Here is an 18,792-nt window from a genome sequence, read left to right as displayed (position 1 = left end):
TTGTTTGCGCACCAACTCCAGGAGGGCGCCGTGTCGTTACAGAGGCGCCAGGTGGCGCTGTTAACCCTCCACATCCAAATATTACCACTGTTTTCAGCACTGCTACCGCATTAAACGCTGTAAACATGCCGTCTGCCCTCCTTGGTCGCTTGGTCAGGCTGCCAGCCCACAATAACCTGCGTATATTATTGCCGAGTCCCGCCAACGTTCCGGGGAGGGCCGGACAGCCTCATCATCCGGCACCATTCTTCCCAAATCCAAAAAAGGTGAGTGTGCAGATGTTACAGCGGACATGGTGTGTAATAACACACTTGAGTGATGAAATAAGATGCAGGGGTAAAGGTGTAGACCTAATAAACCCACGGTGGGAGAAATGTGGGATTTTGTAGTCGAGTATTTTCATTTAAAAGAAGGCTTAACTTTCCTCTTTCTCGTAAACACCTCAAAGTCAGGCCGCTTGACATAAACTAACTTGGCTGTTTCCATGGTGGGGTGTGTGACACCGGGGAGCAGACCTGGTAGTGGTGCCCTTCTTGTATGTGGGGACTCAGATCAGCAAGAACTTTGCAGCGCTGCTGGAGGAGTACGACGACTGAGGACGTCTGTTGGCTTTCCTGGTTATCAGGCATCACAGACTTGGACTCACGAGCTTCACTGAACTGCGTCAAAACATACACACACTCGCTCGCTATATTACGTTCCCTTGTCTTTGACCATACAAATTCCAGATGCTTTATCTTTGATTTCTCACACACCAAATGATGTTCAAATATTGTGAGCAGACGGTGGCAGAAGTGCTTTGGAAAAATGTTCCGTTCGAGCTTAAGCCTTTAAACCACAAAGGTATGCAGCCATGTTTTTTCCCCCCACATCAGTAGCTTGAAACCAGCCATAAAGAGAACGCCCTTCTGTGCTTTGATGCCTGCAGCTGTTGCTGAACCCATAAGACTTAGGTGTCAGTTTTTAAAAGCATAATTTAGTTAAAATCCCCTCTCACTTCTCCTTTCCTCCACAGATTATCCTCTTATCGCTACCACTGGCAAATGTCAATGAGAACCTGGGTAAATAGATGCTTTCCTGGAGTTCTTGCTGCTGCTTTTTCAGATCACCTCTGCCTATATAACACTTGTAAAATACAGCATGATAAGTGGGATTTAGAGAGAGTTGGTGGCATTTTTCTTTTTAGATGACGCCACGGGTCCCTGAAAGTGTAATGTGGGTGTTTAAGTGAATCCTTGGTGTTAAATATGAATATGAAAAAGGTCTTCATTAACGTTTAACAAGAAACCGTTAATATCAGGATTTGTAGCACAACTAATGGTATGTTTTTGGTTAAACTGTAGCGTGAAATGAATCTGAATGAGACTGAACAAAAAGACACAACTGTAAGTTCGCGTGTTAAGCGTGTATTTACAGTAACGGGGAACATCTTTCACACTGGACACAAGCAAAGGTGGGTCAGAGGTCCGCTGGCAGCTATACAGTTCATGGGTCATGACCCTTGTAGAATTTTGACATGAAGTCAGCGGCTCGAGGCTCTTCAGACTCGTTGAAATAGCGCATTACGTGGGTCTTCTGCTTCCAGACGTGGATTGTTTCCTGAAGTTCCATTTTCCCCTGGAGTTTAAATAGAAAAAGACACAGTGGAATTAACTGTTCAGTGTTAACCTCATTAACATGCCTCGTGAAGCGTACAGATCGGACAGAGGCTGCTTTTACCTTAATGACCAGCATGTCGATCACACGGGGGTCGTTGATGTGCTTGTTCTTGTCAAACATCTCCCGCACTTTGTCTCTTCCCTGACGTGCTGTGATGTCCAGCTGAAACATCGCCACTGCAGACAGACACACAAACGGGATCACTTTGTTTCCGCCACACATCAACCTAATCCAGGGGATTCCCCTCGTCCTTATTACTGCAGCAAAGACTTGATCGAACAATAAATCAATGAACAGGGGAATAAGTGGGCAACTATTTAGAGAATTGAGTTTTGGTCTGAAAGGCTGAGTGATACGTTTTGACTGACACAATAGCAAGCTTTCTTTAACGTGTTTGATATTAGACTGAATGTAGCTGGATGAAGCTGATAATGCGGAATACCACCAGCTTTTAGACATTTGGCCATTATTTCCTGGAAAAATGCACAATGTCAAAACACAGCGTAATATACAGCAAGCCGTTTGTGCCTTTGAAAACGAATATCAACATATTTGTCATAATTATTCAACTTCAGGAGATAAACAATAACGAGTGGTGAAAAGCTTCAGTGAACTGCCAGCACTGTAAATACGTAAACATAAGACTTGTGTTGCACTGATACGTGTGATTATCAGAATAGCATGTGTTAACACCAGTTCTTTAAGGAACGAAAATAAATGATGGCTACAATGAATACTAACATGCTGCTCTCGGTTCATGGCTTTCCCATATCTGACCAACATTGAGGAACAAACCGTTTGCAACTCCTGTTGTTATGGTTCAGTTGTCTTTGCTAACAGCTAAACTAACCATTACTCTGAACCTCCATAGACACGACCTTGACACTCGAGTCACTTTTCATCCGCCGAAATGCACCGACGTACCTGTGTTGGGCACCTCTCGGTACCAGGCTCGGTATAGCTCCCGGACTCTGCGCTTAGCTTCGTCCAAGTCTCGGCTAAAAATGGGTTTTACCACTTTAGCGGTACCAGCCGCCGCACGGGTCGCTGCCGTGGACGCCATGACTACTGATGTCTTTACAGCATTTCCGGTTTCCAGCGCTCTTCTTCTTCTTCTTCTTCTTCTTCTTCTTCCTCTTCCTCTTGGATCAGGCGGGCTTGACGCCCCCGTGATGTACTGCTGTCCCTTCAGCGCAAACAGTGCCGTTGATAGAAAATTAAATCCACTTATTTAAACCCAGAATGGCTCCAATATTGAAAACACTTACTCCAAGTTCTGATAAATCTCTGAGTAGGCCCATGTCTTTATTTGTCGATGTTGTGATTACGTTTAGAAACACTCTAGTTCCCCCTAGTGGTGACACATGTTAAAGACAGGACAAAGCTTGTCACTGCTGTCATTAACAGGTCAACTCTCCCATTTTAGAGATTGATTAGTCATTGTAGATGTTTTAGAAACTGTTTTTCAAATCGACGTGATGTCAACAAACTTGAAAAGGCACGAGAGTTGCTTTAGCAGGTGTGCGTATGTATGCTGTAAATTAAATTAAATGTACAGTACAGGAGTGTTTCTGCTGAAGTTATTTTATTGACTGCAAAAATTGAGTACAGTTTACAAAGACCTCACAGGCCCCCATCGTAAATTAAATATGAAATGTTTTCAAAAAGGTAGGTAGATAAGTTATTTTATCAAAATACTTCTTATCAATAAGAAATATATATATATATATATATATGTGTGTGTGTGTGTGTACATATATATATATATATATATGTATATATATAAAAATTGGCTCATTGATGCAACAACTCTTATCTGTTATGGTGGCACATGCAGAATATGCCAATAATTACCACCAGAGACAGGAAGCTCTGGAGTTTCTCATCCATGGTTTAAAAGTAAAGGACGTCCGTGATGTGGGACAGAAATCATTCAAAAGCTTTTACCAGCGTCCCCGATGAAAGCTAAGCCTGAATGTGTTACTGCACAATTAACACATGCGTTTTTTGCAGTCAGCCTGCCGTGCTGTCATGTTTTAATCCCAATGAATATTTCAAGAATTTTTGTTTTCACACACCACAGAAACATGACCACAAAAGGTTTGCAGGTGAAAAATAATAATAATAAAAAAAAGTAATATTACAGATAATGACAAATGCATTTCTTAAGAAACGTGTGCCAGAACCAAAAATTAAACATAAAACAAAAGCTGTACAACAGAGAATTGGTGACAGTAGTTGTTCTGACCCGCTGCCGTCTCAGGCAACGGACAGCGGAAATGAGAAATCTAACAACTGGGGAAAAAAAAAAAAAAAAAGGTCGATACAGTATGAGCTCTTTATCTACAATACCTGATGAGAAGTAAAAAAAAAAAAAAACCTTGACAAATATTCCAGTTTTTTTTTTAAGTTTTTTTTTTTTTAGACCAAATGCGCACTTTTACAAGCTTGCACTCAACGAAGCAAAAATAAAAAAAAAAAAGTGAAAAGTGCACTTTAAATATGTCATGTGTGGCCCAGTGTAATGAAACCGACTAATGGCTACTCATTGGCAGAATGACTGAAAAGCGAAGCCATTATGAAAGTCATTATGAAAGTCCTGACACGGCTGTAAAAGTCAAACACTCATTTCCTCGATTTTTTTTCTTGTCTCTCTTAGATTCGGTTGCCGTGGCGACTGCAAAGTTAAAACCTGCAAAAAATAAAATAATATTGAAAAAAATCCAAAACTATGAAAAGGCTTTGTTTTTTCCTTGGTTATATCGTGGCGATACTGCATGGCCTTCTCCTGCCTGTTCAGCATCGGTACACACCTGTCACTGTGTTAGTACCGGCGGCTGCCTCTCAGTGCTCCAGGCTGTTCCCCAGCTTTTGGGCCTCCTGCAGAGCGGCGTTGCTCAGTCTCAGACGCTCCTTCAGACTCTGAATCTCTCGCTCGGCGCGGCCGTTCAGCCCGCTCAGCTCCCCGTGCACCTCAGCGTATCGCTCACAGGCCAGCTGCTTTTCCTGCAGAGCAAGGAGCGGCAGAATAGATCTTCACCTTTCAGAGTGACAACATTCGCGTGCCCTGGGGCGAACTTAGCACGGCATCACATCCACCATGAAACAAACCTGCACTTTTGTGTGTTTTAAATTACAAGCTGCCTTCCGTCATAGTAATTTGAAGCGCTGCATTCTCTATGTCCGCAGGCTATAAAACGCTCTGCCAAGACTTTTGTTTATGCACATGAAGATTAACATTCCAAGTTATTCGGCTTATTGAGATCGCTGAAAGAAACGCACACGTTTTTTGTGACAGATTAACCCAAATACACACAGACACAGTACCATGTTTAGAACTTGTAGCTCGTTCCTTAGACAGCTCATCTCTTTGTGCAAGTAGTCTATCTCGATCTCTTTCATCCTGAGAAGAGCCTAGGAGAGCAAAACAGGAGAGTGGATTTCTTGTCATGGCAAAGGAAAACACGCAGGAAACACTTATTGACAATTTAAAGCCAAAAATTCTTACACGTATCAACTGAGCTCACTGAGAAGACACAGTCCTTTTGTGTTTTCTGGCTGACTGAACATAGAAACGCGGCCTTCTGAGTGTTTTGTGTCGCAAATAAATGATAAGACACGATCACTCACATATGCTGGTTGATACCTCAGTGGAATTTGTTTGATGGCGCAATTATTGCACGTTAGATTTATCACGATCCAAGTTCTTTGTCAGTCCTTTTGCTTCTTGTGAGGCTTGCACCGTGCAACTATAAAGGCAACATATATCTTTTTGTGTATCCAAAGCCAAGAGCTCCTGAACTAAATTGCATTATGCCTGCATAGTTACAATAAAGATTCTTGATTCGGCTTCATTTCTAGAACTTTTCTTCTGCGAATTAGAGAACTTTGTTACCTCTGTGCATGGTCTCTGAGGAGCAACATATGACGTTCAATGAGGGCATTACATTCTCACACAAAAAGCTCAAATCAAACTAAAGCATGCGACAGTCTAAATGGAAAAACCTGCCGATTTTTACACCTACCCACGACATGAAGCGCAAAGTTTAGAGAGTCATTTATCAGAAATAGAAATAGAAAAAAAAAAAAAAAAGTACAGCCACTTTCAGTTGTAAAAATAAAATCAAAAACAATACCTCCAGTTCACAGGGCATCCGGTCTCTGTTGGCCTCTGAGCTCTGATCGGTGATGCTGGATCGTATACGGATCATCTCATCTGTGAAATGAGCCTTTAAGTCCTGAGGAGGAAAATATTTTGTCTTTAACCTTTAGAATGAGGAACATTTTGTTGTTATAATTTTGCACAAAATGTATTTCTGGCTGGTTTTATAGATCCAAACTGCTGACTTCACCCTTTTCTCTACCATACCAACACAACAGCAGCATATTGGCGACTCAAACTGTAACTCGCAATTGTTTCATACAAAACCCAGGGTGAAACAGTGATGTGACATATTGTTCATAGAAAACTTTGACTGACTGGATTGCACCTCACTTGATGTACTGTATTATCACGCGTTGGATGGTGAATATCGTGCGTGCACCGTGGCTCTCTCATTCGCTTTCACACACATGTAGAAATGGAAAGGCGTGGAGCGTTAATGGACAATGACCGCGATGAGAGCGCCGCTTCACTTGGCCTGCTGGTTTTCCACACTTTTGCAATCTGCAGCCTACTCACTGAATTCTCTTTCCTCAGCTGCGTCACATCCCTCTCTTTGCGGCCGATCTCCGTTTCCCTCTCGGCGTTGCTCTGCTCGGCTTGGTACAGCTCCACACACTTCTGAGAGAACCTTTCAGACAGAGTTGCCAGCTGCCTCTGTAAGGCCTGGGATTCTGCCCTGCAGCAACGGGTGAATAACACAAAAAAGAAGAACTCCGTTATGTTAGCCGCAAAGTTAAGAGTGACATACATTCTCGCTTCAGTGGCACAACCCCTTCCTCATCTGTTTTATCTGATGAAAACCAATCAAGTGACCAATCCTTCTTATTAAGAGGGGGTGCCAGTTTTCTGTTCCACGCTCTGAAATGGTCCCAAAGCATCCAACTGTATCTCATAGCATGAATTATATTTAATAACAGCAACATGCTTGGTGTTTTTTTTTGTTTTTTTTTCTATTTTCATGACTAAAAGTATTTCCTGCTGTGGCGCAAAAAAACTCTCTGCCGTTTTCAACCAATAACCACAAAAATGAGGAAGCGTATGCAAAGTGAAAAATGCACAACACAGATAAGCCCCAAAGTGCAGGTTTCGGTAGCAGCCACTGAGACAGTCTGTGTCAAAGGCCCTGTGAAGCTTACAAAGGAAAACTAATCCATGACTGAATTCTTCTGCATTCCTTAAGTGCCTGACAGGACCAGTGGCCACTGTGGTAATGGGGCTTGCTTGGACAAGGAACCATGGATTGCTGTGTGCAGTCTGCAAACTCACCTTTTATTTCACAGAAAAATCCCATTGTGGCCAACCAGCTCCCACTTAAAAGCACAAGAGACCTATTCACATAAATTACCAGCGGTGGCCTGTGCCGACTGAGACTCAGAGCCAAGCTGCAACCAACAATGTGTTTTTGAGGCTTACCCCAAAAACAAAAAGAAAAGGAGGAAGACTTTTGAGCAGTGCCCAGGCTCCATGACGTCTTTGTTTTGTGCATTTCCACCAAAACAGGTATCTGCACTGTCAGCCAGGAGAGCTGGTTTCACTTTGTGAGTCCAATGTGTGTGCGTGTCGAGTCAAATGGGGGCCGCTTATGTAGCAAGTACGACCGCGAAAGGAGCTCTGCGTACTTTGATGGGAAAATACCTGAAATAGCACCGCAGCCATGGAAGGGACAGTCAGAAAACTTTGTAGGTCTTTAGTTGCAAAGTGTAGTTCATATAATGAACTCTGTTTAGAAGTGGAGTGTTACTGTACATGTCTGTCACACTGGCAAGAACGAATCTGAAGTCACTTACTGCTGTTGGGCTCGCAAAGTCTGCGAGTCTGCCACCCCGCCGCCCAGCCTCTTGACTCTCTCCAGCTCCTCTTTGTGCTTCTTCGTTAAAGCCTCCAATGCTGAAACACAAACACAAGTGTGACGCGGCTTCTCTTGCCAAGTGAGAATTACAGCTGAGATTTTCTCCGATTAGGAAAAGCTGTGGGTGCGTGCTGTGGCAAAGCAACTGAAGTCCAGCCTGAGAACAGTTCAGAAGCAAAGGAAAATGTGCAATCAGTTTGAAAACCATCAAATTCACAAGCATTTAACCTCCAACACCATCCTATTCTACAGAAAAATTAACAACAGCTGACCTTAAACCCCAGCTGATCTGATTTATTGCAATAATAACACCTGTAAAAAAGGTTTGAATTGGAAGCTTGTGCTTATCTTTACAGCAATCTACAATTATTTGGACTTTGATAGGCTTACTGAGCCCGTCTGGCGGACTGACCTCGTGCTGTGTCCTGGGAATCCTCCAGCTGCAGCCTGCTCTTCTCGCCGTCGAGTTTCCTGATCTGGCGCTCATGCTGCTTCTGCAGCTCGTCCAGCGCGTGCCGATGAGCACGCTCCATGGCTACAAGGCTGCGGCTGCAGGGTGCCTCGGGGCCACAGCCGCCCCGCACACTTCCTCGCCCTCTACCTACTCCTCCTCCTCCTCCATGTTGCAGTTGCTCCAGCTGTTGCCTCAGTGACGCCACCTGAAAAGAAAGAAAAATGAAGATGGAGGTAAAGCCCACTGAGCTACAGCAATTGGCCATCTGCCTGGCCGAATTACATCTTTTTTTTTTATCCAGCCAATAAGTCACAGCTGTCCATTTTCCATGTGTAGACAGCTGTAGTATTCCAGACAGGGAATATCAGTTTAAAACGAGATGCACATCACAACACACAGGAGCAGAGTAGACAGGCCTTTCAGGAGTATTTTCCACATTACTGTCTGAGTATTTCTCAGGCCTTTCGTGAATCTTTAGTTCTAGCTTCCACTTTGTATCATGTCAGATGGAAAACACTGATGAAAAGTAGAGGGCAAGTACGACAGAAGTGTTAGCAAGGCCGAAACAGAAGTGTTTTACCTCATCCAGGCAGATGAAGGGTTAATTTGCATTTTAGTATATTTGCAAATTAGAAAATCGTCTCCACGCACTACCTCCCTCTGCAGCGCCTCATTGGCCGGCTGGCTTGATGAGCGCGGTCCCACTGGCGACAAGGAGCTCATCTCCTTTAACGGCATTCGTTCAAACTCAGCCCACTTTTTCTCAACTTCATCCATGCGTAACCTTTGGTTGGATCCCACGCCGCTGCCCTTCCTGGACAGCACGGCCTCCCACTGGCTGCTTGTATTCCTCTCCTCCTGCCATTGGCTGTGCTCTCTCCCCTGCCCTTCTCCCGACTCTCTCTGACTGGCTGAGAGAGGGCTGGAGGAGGGGGGAACACGGGAAATTTCTACGTACTCAAACCTGCGCGGAGTCGAGGCTGCAGGTGTTGGAACATCTGACTGAGTATTGGTGTGACGCGACGATTGGTGACGGGAAGATGGCAAAAAGCGTGCGTGGGAGTTTTCCTTGTCACTGTTATTGTTCGGTAATCTAGAGAATAGATAAAATACACTTGAATCAATAAATCATACCGTGGTCCTATTTTAACCAACAAAAGAAGTAACTGGACAAACATTTGATTGGTTAATCAGGATTGGGAAAAAATAAGTATTACAACAGTCTCGGTTATTCCAGACATAGTTAATGGTGATACAACACATCAATATTCATTGCTGTGGAGTAACACAATGTTTTATTTTATTGATACCCAATTAAAACCTTGTTAAAATATCAGTTATTTAACCTACACATCAGAAATAGTTGGGACATTATGGAAAATGCAAATAAATACAATTAAAAAAGCAAAGAGAAACCCAAAGTGACTCTTATATCTACGATCCTAGAATGGCACCACACCGAACACAGATTCTTAAAACATTTTTCGACGCTGCTTTGGACGCTGTGCTGCTGCAAAGATTTCTACTCTTAAATCTGGCTTTTTTTAATAAAAAATAAAAAAATCTATTATGATGCGTAAACATGGCAACGGGAAAATTCTTTGCACGTTGGAGCAGTTGATTGAGCTTTTCAAAGCCCAAATAATGCACGGGATAAGACTCCAAATCCAGATTAAACGTCTAAATAGAGGAGACGTCTAGGATCCTGGGGAGGAAAAACATGAGAGAAAGGAGGAGGAGGTTTAAACCATTTCTTCCACCCATCATCTCAGGGAGGGTGACATCACTAACTGATAAAATGAATGAGCCTGGAGCGCTGACAAGGACACAGCAGGAACAGCAGAAAAATTGTGTTATATTTTCACAGAGACACAGCTGCAGGAACAACCGTGACGCCTCTCTACTCAGCTTTGAGATTATATGGGCAGAAAGAGCGTGAAGGTGGAGGGATTGCAGTGCTTGTTAATAACAGATGGTGTGATCCTCGACATGTCACTAAGAATCTCTGCATCCCAGCCGTTTCTACTGAGGAAGTTCACCTGTGTTGCCTGCAGACGCTCTGTGTGACATCAGTAGCTACGTTGTTGCCAAGTTACAAAAACAACACCCCAACCCATTCATCGCGGCAATCGCTGAAGATTTCTGCCACGCTGTTCCGCTACACTTCGACTTTCTTAATTTGTCGATTTTATTTTGAAATCCATCTAAAGCAACAATAGCAAATCTGATAATTTATACTGCAGCAATATCATTTCTCTTTGGGGATTAGCAAAGTATTACTGAATTGAACTGAATTTAAAGAAAATTCATTGAATCTACTTTGACTTTAATTTCAATGCACACAGTCTGAACTCAAGATACTTAATGTATCAATTAATCCTACCATTTCTGAATTTCAGGCCTGCAACACATTAATAAAAGAAAATGAGGACGGTAATGTTGCCATTCCTTCTGACAACACTTAAAAGATGATCTCACATTGAAGATACCCGGCAATGAAGCATTCCAGATGTTACCTTGTCCCAGCCTTTCCACAAAAAACATCTGAGCGTGTGCAACACTACGATGTGGTTGTCATCACATTTTTCATTTGAAATTCCTCCACACATTCCCTACCGGAGACCCCTGTCCAGTACCCCTGTCATCTTCTGCAGCCATACCTTCTTTGCATTGTCTTGTTGAAAAGTGTGTGGCAGTCCCTGGCAAAAAATGTGGCTCTGAAGTTAGTATATGATGCTCTAAAATCTCTGCTTTAATGCTGCCATCACAGACGTGTAAATGAGCTTTACCAAGGGCACTGATATATCCCCATGCCATCAGTAAGGGTGCTCCAATCAAGATCTTTGGGGCTGATCGCCGATTCGCAAATACCAAAATCGATCAAATGGTGTTTTTGAGGCCTTTGATTTATAATGCAACAGCATTTACTAATACACTATTTCATATTTCATCATATTCAATGATAAGTAATATATAAAAATGTATGTAATGTAATGTATGTATAGAATGCATAATGATTTGACAGCTGATTTGCTTTTAGACGACATGTTCTTCATATCCTGTCCTCGGTTATTGGAAACAGCTCCGTTTAAAAAAAAAAAGAGATTTGTTTCGTTATGGTGTAAAAGAAGTCTCATTTCATGACGTTTCATCACATTATGCCAAGTTAACAATAACCTCTACTGAAGCAATAAACAAAGCATTTCCCTCTGTCTACTCATTTTTCCCCCCCATACTGTTTTTATCTAATTTTCTAACTGTGTAGACCGGGAGTTCCCAACCAATCGGCTGAACCAATCGGGGTGTGGGGTTCTTGATTCACTGCTGCCTGTGGGAGAGCAGTCGTCTGCCAATCAGAAGGTCAGCGGTTCGATGCCCAGTTTCCCCGGAGCACAAGTAATTCCCACTTTTCCTCAAATGCCTCCATCAGTGTGTGAATGTGTGTAATAGACAAAAAAAGCCCTGTGTGGCCCGCAGCACTACAGCCTAAGGAATGGCAACATGAGCGTGTGTGGACTGATGAATTACCCTTAACACAATGAAACTTATTCAGATTCCTTGACCTGTTTAATAATATGCCCCGTAAAGTAAGAAATATCCTAATCCTTTCCAATCTTTCAGATCAGTTACTAGATTGAACTTTATTGTCAAAACCTTCAATCGAGTAACCGACTCAAAAAACATTTCAATCAAGTGCACAAACAAATGCATTTGAACACAAATTGGAGATCCTCTGGCCACGTTTGATCCTCAGAGACTCAGGATTCCGTATAGCACCAAATCTATACAACAAAACGTGTTGACGTCACCTTACAACATCATTATTAGTGTTAATCTCATTACTAACCCTAAACTGGCTTGTCTGAACCTTGTGCTGCAGGACTGAAATGCTAAATTAAAATCAAATGAAGTTGAGGAAACAAAACTTTAAATATTCTGAGTTCACCGTCTGCATCGAAAGCCAAGGTAAGAATCACTTTGGCTGTTTTTTTCCTCCAAACTCGCCTTTATTATACTCTCCCATTTTTTTCTGATTCAGGGTTGTAAAAAAGGGTAATTAGCTTTCCAGTTAATAAACTAGCACTGCCACTTAAAAGTCTGCACTTTCAAATAACTAAGTTCCAACGCGGAACAGATCTGCCGGTAATTACTGCGTGAGGTCCGGAGAGCTGCTGGGCCGAATACTCTTCTTTAACACCTCGATCCAGTTCCGCCTGATCCCCGCTGTCATGGCAGACAGTGTGAACGCAGCTTCCTGCGTCTGAAGAACAAAAGAAAAAGAAAACGGGTAAAGGAGATGATAAAGTAAAACTGGAAAAGAGAGAGACAAGAAAGAACGGTGGTAGGAGATGCGAGTTGTGAAATGGGAATAAAGAAGATGCATCCGAAGCTGACGGCAGGTGTGGTTAATAGAGAAGACGAGTGCAACTACAGAGAATAAAGACAGTTGCATACAAAGTCCGTGACGGAGTTCGACCTCTGACCCAGATAGTCACCTGTATCTGAAACCCATAGTTCTTCTCCACGTCAAACTCCGATACTCTCATACAGGATTTGAGGTCAATCTCCCCATCCAAGTCATCTTTCTGTGCGGAAAACACGAGGACAATGGGCAATTCTCACATGACTTGTTTTGTCACACCCGCTCATATCTGTTTACTTCAAATACTCAGTGAACCTTCAACAGCTTACATTATGATTCCAAGAATGTGCAACAGGCGTAGAAAATGTTTTAATAGCAAAGAGATATACCTCCTCTGCACCGCTGTCTCTGTAATACTTCAGCCCGGCATCAGTCAGCACAAACCAATGCTTCTTCCACTAAAGAAACAAATACATCCGTTTAAATCCAGGTCTGAGCGAGGCCGGCACCTGTCGAGTGCAAATGCTGTCGCAACAGTAAAAATCACAAAATCCAAATTCAAGAGTAAGGCTGGTCTGCAAAAGAAATGAAAACCATTAGACGGCGTGTGATGTGTGAGGTGAAAAGGCTCATTCACTCAAGCATTTAGTCCAGAGAGGGAGACATCTATCATGCTTCATGCCATTCAGCTATCAATGTAATAATAAGGGCCATCTGACACCATCAGCTTATAAACAGCCTTTCTCACTGGGACGCAAGCAAAAGAGGTAGAAGAAGAGGAGTATCTGACTTTTGAAAATACGAGTGAGACACTTTACCTCCCCGCTGTCGTCCAGTTTTGACATCCATCCCTTTTTGAAGTTCAAAAGGTCGGGCTGCAAAGCAGAGCATACGGTTTCAGTTACACCGACCTTCATTTGAATGCAACAAAACTTGCAGGCAGGAACTGTGCGATGTCTTTGTAAGTCGAGGCCGTTCGTTTTGTGTCACCATGAATCACGAGCAAGTCTGATTAGATTCAACAGCGAAGAAAGAAACACAAAAAGTGAATGGAAGAAAAAAAAGTAAGAAAGAAAAGATGTAACAAATGAAGCTGGACCAAAGGCCCGTATGAAAGGGTGGCACATGCTCAATACGACCGCATTTCTGTCTCGGTCTGAGAACTCGGCAGCAGTCGCACCTCTGCATGTTTATCTCATCACTGTACATAAAGACAAACGCTAACTTTGCTGCTGACTTATGTTTCCACAAAGGACATAAAAAACAGTTTTCATTGCGTAGAAATGAACTTTGAACTGAAACTGTGTCAGGCTAAACTTGTAAAAGCTTATGTGCTTAAAAAAAAAAAAAAAACAATTGTACTGAGATCAGTCAGCAAAGCCTGAGACTTCTAACACACTCCAGTAGCAACTCTGTGTTTACACAACAGGGCGCTGCTCTGGTGCACTGCAGCAGGCCTGCTTTTGCCTCTGACACGATGACAGGAAGAGAAACCACGCGCGTGGTACCTTAAGATTCGGTGATCCCAGATTAAGATTAGGCAACTTATTTCCAGCATAAATTCCTCCCTTTACTTATCTCTCTTCCACTTGCATGTACATTCCTCGCTTTTAAATCCCCGTGTTTGTCTCCTCATCTCCCACAGGCATCACACCCCCATTTCTTTCACCTCTGTACTATTACTCCTTTTGTTCATTTCATTCCTGCACTAAAACACTTTGTTTCTTCCTAGTTTGTGTCCATTCCTGTCCTTTAATAGAGCTACTCTTGTGTGTTTCGTCATCTGCAATCACCCCCTATTCTGTCTGCATTCGCCCTTCCTGGTGTTCTTCTAAAGCCACAGAACAGCCCGGGTTTCTTTTTGTTTATGACAACTCACCTACGCTACGGTTTTTCTTTAATCTCATAAATGTCACAGTGTAATGACTGCCAAACAGACTGTCTAAAAGGAATAAATACAGTTTCAAGATTGACCGCATGTATGACTAAGTCTCACACGTTTGCTATGCCTCATCTTTTATTCATTAATGTTCGAATTGGTTATTTTTCTGAAAGATTTGACACTGCATATTGTCGGATACATAAATACAGCTATTGGCCGCATCATCGGGACTATGAATGCAACAGAAAACTTGAGCTGCATGAAATAAGATGCAAGAGATTCAATAGTCATTTCTGCCTTTTCTTTCAGTCTTGCCAATCAGGTTAAACTAAGGAGCAACCTGTGACGTGTCAAACCTCCTCGTAAAATCATGTTAGCCAGTCCATACACGCCCCTAGGCATCGTCAGGAAGCAGATGAAGAGGGAAACATTTTAGGAATAACTAATTCCTCCCATGGTCATGTCTGAAATGGAAAGAGGCTCAACGGACTGCATGAGATAGCTTGAGACAATGTGCACTCCTCACAACCCCTGTTTCCTGTCACTATAAAGAAGTATTGTCTGGAGAGCTTTGTCCTTTAGTCCAAGTTAAATAGGTTACCCGGTGCACAATGTGAACTGGAGTATCCCAGTGTACGCTCATTATGATGACAGCTCCTGGAATTACCACGGTTTGGAGAGGCAATACCTCTTGATTACTTTCTCAAAACAGGTTGCCAGGTTTTTCAAGGCTTGCTTGTGACTGTGTGCAAACAGTACGGGGGCCCGAGAGTTCCAAAACACAACGCTGTACAAAACAACACTCAAGAAACCCCAATGACATGTCAGAAAAGATAGCACTTCACACAAGTGAGAGATACGCCCAAAACAACGTTGAAAGTCCGTTTCTGTTAAGTTGAATTTTCATGAAATGTTGTGTTTTGAGAAATATTGTCAGGTTTTTTTTTTGTTTTTCTTTGTGAGTTGTTTTTGACACTTGGCTTTGCACACAACGCTCGGTAAAAAAAAAAATTAAATTAAAAAACCTGCAACATGTCAAAAAGGGTCACTCACACCGTCCAGCTACTGGCTAATGACACGCTACTGTACACAACAAAGGGTAAACAGTAGAAACTACACCCCACACACACACACACACGCAAAGCCAGTCAACTTTTCAGACCTGCCACTTGAGCGGCGATGTACAAATCTAGCCGGCAGCACAATCTCTTGTCTTTTTCTTTTTTTTTCCCAAGCCGCTTTTAAGCTAGCGGTAACTTTGAACACACCCCTAAAAAACAGTTAGCTACTGTACGTGAAGCTAATACATGTGAACTTTCATTTAAATGGGGTAAGCACGACAAGCTCCACGGCAACAGTTCACACACATTAAATGAGGAAGAGGTGAAGGACAGGAAAAACAAACCGCTTTCAAGACACTGCCACAAGCTGGAACTTATTGAAGAGGGCGCAGCTTACCGTCATGACAAAAATGATCCGGACAGGTAAAAAAAAAAAAAAAAAAAAAAAAAAAAAAAAAGAATAATAAACACAAAAACCACTGTTACTCCACGCACTCAAAATCCCCTCTTGTCCTCAAACCTCAACTACTCGGCTTATCTAAAACGCTCGGGTAAAACGCACCTTGCTCTCACGCGGAAAACTCACGTTACGCAAATTTAGATAAAACCCCGCCATTCATCCACATTTTTCTTTTATCTTAACCAAGCGAGCCGCCGTACAGAGCAAACGCTCTCACTCGTGCTAAGGGGAAAGTGCCTCCATTCCGCTTCACGTGGACGAACAGCTGGCGTTTCTAGCTATATTTTCTCAACTTTCTGAGAAGAGGAGAGCAAACGTTTCGCTTCTGCCTCGGATGTGTCGCTGCTCGCTCTCTCGCTCTCTCTCTGCCCTGTCTGCCACTTCCTGGGCGGATCCGCGAAGACCGTTTTGAGAAAACACGCCAAGCTTCATGCTGGCTCTGTGAAAATAGGGTCCGGGGATCTTCATGGGCAGCAGGGGATCCATTTGAGTACCCGGCGCCGTGGGAGATGTTATAATCCTGATTAACTGCACCCACAACAGCTTGTCACAACAAGAACTCGGATGGAAAAAGTGTTCGACCTGAAGTCTCATTCTTTCGCTCTAGCTGCGAGCAAATAAATCTTGGGGATCGCTGACATGGAAAAGTGTGGCCATCCCTTTACTTTGCAAATCCAAATGAGCAAACTTGCCATATTTCCCTTGCAGAAAAATCTTTGGGGCTTGGAAATTAAGTAGCTTTCCTCCCTCCGAAATCCTCTCTTTGTAGCTATTGGTTTCAGTTCAGGAATTTCAACACATGCCCCAGCAGACCACAACTGACAAAGCTCAGTCAGTCTTATGAAATGACTGCAGGGCGTAGGTAAAGCATAGGCCCAAGGACAAGCTGCTAAACAAGAACTCAAAATGAGGAAGTTTTTTTTTTGTTTTTGTTTTTTTAATACATACAAGAGGTTTAGGGGTGCATACAAGCTAAAAGCAGGCAGGATCTGTGTGATAACTGGTAAATAACTACCTGAACAATGCTATTTCGACATAGGTGGACAGGCAATAAACTTGCATTGAGCGATATATAAATATTAGGGTGAACAGAAAAATGAAATGTGTACTTTCACTTTGGCATAAGGCTGTAGCACATACCTGCATGTGGTCTGATCTGCGATGAGCACTCTTCCAAGAACTACCCTCATCTGCTGTGGGGCTGCCAGATCTCTGGATAAGAATAGCTTGCAGTTATGAAGACAATCGGTGTCCGACTAAGCAAACATAAAGAGCCTGACTTTCAAAAGACTTAGAAAAAAAAATAGTTTGCCCACGTGAAAGATGTGGGTAAGCATATTCAGACAGGTGAAAGCCGCAGGTCACAGGCTGCACGTGCACCGTAATGGATTACGTTGTGCAAGGGGAAATGTGCTTATGCACTGCACATACGCATGAAGGATTTTAAAGCTCATTTCACTAACCCCTGTTTCCAAAAAAAAAAGAAGAAAGATGGGATGCTGTGTAAAATGTGAATAATGACAGAATCAGAAAGGAGAATCTAGTGACCTCTCCGTTCACAAGGAACACAAACTAAAGGGAGCAATGCATTGATAACAGACATGATTCTAAGTTGTGGAAAGCACTTCCAGAAATCATTGTCTGTGAACACGGTTCACCGTGCCATCCGCAAATACAGATTAAAGCTCTGCCGTGCAAAGAATCCACATCTCTGGGCCAAAGCTCTTGGAAATCAAAGACACTGGGTTCTCTTGCAAGGAAGTTTCAGCAAGACAACACTAAACCACATAGTGCATCTATTACAACAGCGTGGCTTCATAGAAGAAGAGTCCGGGTGCTGGACTGACCTGCCTGCAGCAAATACAACACTCCTCCAGGAAGGTTTAGTTTTTATCGCTGTCACCCTCATTCCTAAATCACAATCTAAAGGAGGGACTGAACTTTTCTTCTCTCGGTAGAACTCAGGGTAATCAGCCTACCTGTAATGAGGTTGAAGAGTGAGCTCGAGATAGATACCCAGTGCCACCATATTGCCATTCTTTCTCCGTGTCCCCTGTATCTTCCCACTCTGTGGAGGGATGCTTGCTGAGGGAGTGGCTGGAATGGCACAAACGGGTTATCAGAGTGTCCAATCCTGACAAATCTATCCATTTTGGTGGTGCATTGCGTTACAAGCTAGTCAAAGGTTTGCTCAAAAACGTATCAACCGAATTATACAGAAACAGCATAGTTTATTAAGCATTCACTAGCTTATAAAATCATGAAAGTAATATGTAAGGACCAGCCCCTCTACCATTTGTTGTTGTGAAGTGTGAGTCTGACCTGGCTGGTTTGAAGAGCTCCTGCCTCCGATTGGTCTGCTGGTTCTGTGGCCGCCCGGCGTGGCCTGGAGCCTCCCTCTGATGGATCATTTTGACCTTCGGAAGGTCAGCCAACACGGCGTACTCCTCCTTGTTCCGTCCTGTGGATCCCACCGAGAGTTGGCCTGACTCTGAAGACTCCATGGAGCTCTGTGAGGAGGTGTGCCTCAGCATCTGAATGTGAGACGAGGGAGAGGGGCTCCGTGTACGATGGGAAGGCCTTTTGTCATTGGGAGAGGGAAAGCGATCATCGTGGCTCTGTCTGGCAGCCCCAGATCTGATGCTGTCAGAGCTTCTGGTTGTTTGCAGGGAGACAAAGGCAGTTCTGTTACCATTTGTGGTTTGTTTAGAGGGTGAAGTGGCCCGAGATACCGAGGAGCTGCGCAGGGAATGCGTGGATCCCCGCCATGAGTGTGGTGAGCGACTGGAGTCAGATTTCTTTTCACTGCGAGTGTTTTTTCTCTGAAAGGAATGATTGGAGTCTCCATTAGAGGCACTTCTGAGGACTGAGTAGCCTGGTGGGTCAGGATTGCCTTTTC

General features: G+C 43.2%; 2 protein-coding genes across 3 annotated transcripts; both read right to left on the bottom strand.

Annotated features, from left to right (window-relative positions):
* Positions 1-1,390: 1,390 nt before the first annotated feature.
* Positions 1,391-2,765, bottom strand: ndufa6 (NADH:ubiquinone oxidoreductase subunit A6). Its single transcript, XM_075453784.1, has 3 exons — positions 2,584-2,765; positions 1,720-1,835; positions 1,391-1,617 (listed from the first exon to the last, which is right to left on the bottom strand). Exons 1-3 carry the CDS (start codon positions 2,720-2,722, stop codon positions 1,486-1,488), a joined length of 387 nt encoding a protein of 128 aa, XP_075309899.1. The 5' UTR covers positions 2,723-2,765; the 3' UTR covers positions 1,391-1,485.
* A 995-nt stretch (positions 2,766-3,760) lies between these two features.
* triobpb (TRIO and F-actin binding protein b) lies at positions 3,761-18,792 on the bottom strand. 2 transcript variants are annotated; one of them, XM_075453502.1, is made up of 15 exons: positions 18,216-18,792; positions 17,873-17,990; positions 17,034-17,105; positions 13,309-13,365; positions 12,880-12,948; positions 12,624-12,713; positions 12,279-12,388; positions 8,782-9,220; positions 8,086-8,332; positions 7,612-7,711; positions 6,341-6,500; positions 5,796-5,897; positions 4,987-5,073; positions 4,473-4,665; positions 3,761-4,351 (listed from the first exon to the last, which is right to left on the bottom strand). In XM_075453502.1, the coding sequence occupies exons 1-14, from the start codon at positions 18,425-18,427 to the stop codon at positions 4,504-4,506; spliced, it is 2,025 nt and encodes a 674-aa protein (XP_075309617.1). In that variant the 5' UTR covers positions 18,428-18,792; the 3' UTR covers positions 3,761-4,351; positions 4,473-4,503. The 2 variants fall into 2 exon arrangements, with proteins under 2 accessions (XP_075309617.1, XP_075309618.1); XM_075453503.1 differs by lacking the exons at positions 17,034-17,105; positions 17,873-17,990; positions 18,216-18,792 and adding an exon at positions 15,831-16,562.

This window comes from Odontesthes bonariensis, chromosome 21 (assembly GCF_027942865.1).
Source record: "Odontesthes bonariensis isolate fOdoBon6 chromosome 21, fOdoBon6.hap1, whole genome shotgun sequence".
Classification (NCBI taxonomy): Eukaryota; Metazoa; Chordata; class Actinopteri; order Atheriniformes; family Atherinopsidae; genus Odontesthes; species Odontesthes bonariensis.
Note: the sequence above shows the minus strand (reverse complement) of the source record. Positions and strands in the feature narration are given on the sequence as shown.

Excerpts from the sequence above, each read along its gene's own strand:
- ndufa6 (XM_075453784.1), bottom strand. The coding sequence starts at position 2,722 with ATGGCGTCCACGGCAGCGACCCGTGCGGCGGCTGGTACCGCTAAAGTG. Across the intron at positions 1,836-2,583 it reads CCGAGAGGTGCCCAACACAG|TGGCGATGTTTCAGCTGGAC; the intron begins GTACGTCGGTGC and ends GTCTGTCTGCAG. Across the intron at positions 1,618-1,719 it reads TCGACATGCTGGTCATTAAG|GGGAAAATGGAACTTCAGGA; the intron begins GTAAAAGCAGCC and ends TTTAAACTCCAG.
- triobpb (XM_075453502.1), bottom strand. The coding sequence starts at position 18,427 with ATGCTGAGGCACACCTCCTCACAGAGCTCCATGGAGTCTTCAGAGTCA. Across the intron at positions 5,898-6,340 it reads AGCTGAGGAAAGAGAATTCA|GACTTAAAGGCTCATTTCAC; the intron begins GTGAGTAGGCTG and ends TTTCCTCCTCAG. Across the intron at positions 5,074-5,795 it reads GGATGCCCTGTGAACTGGAG|GCTCTTCTCAGGATGAAAGA; the intron begins GTATTGTTTTTG and ends TTGCTCTCCTAG.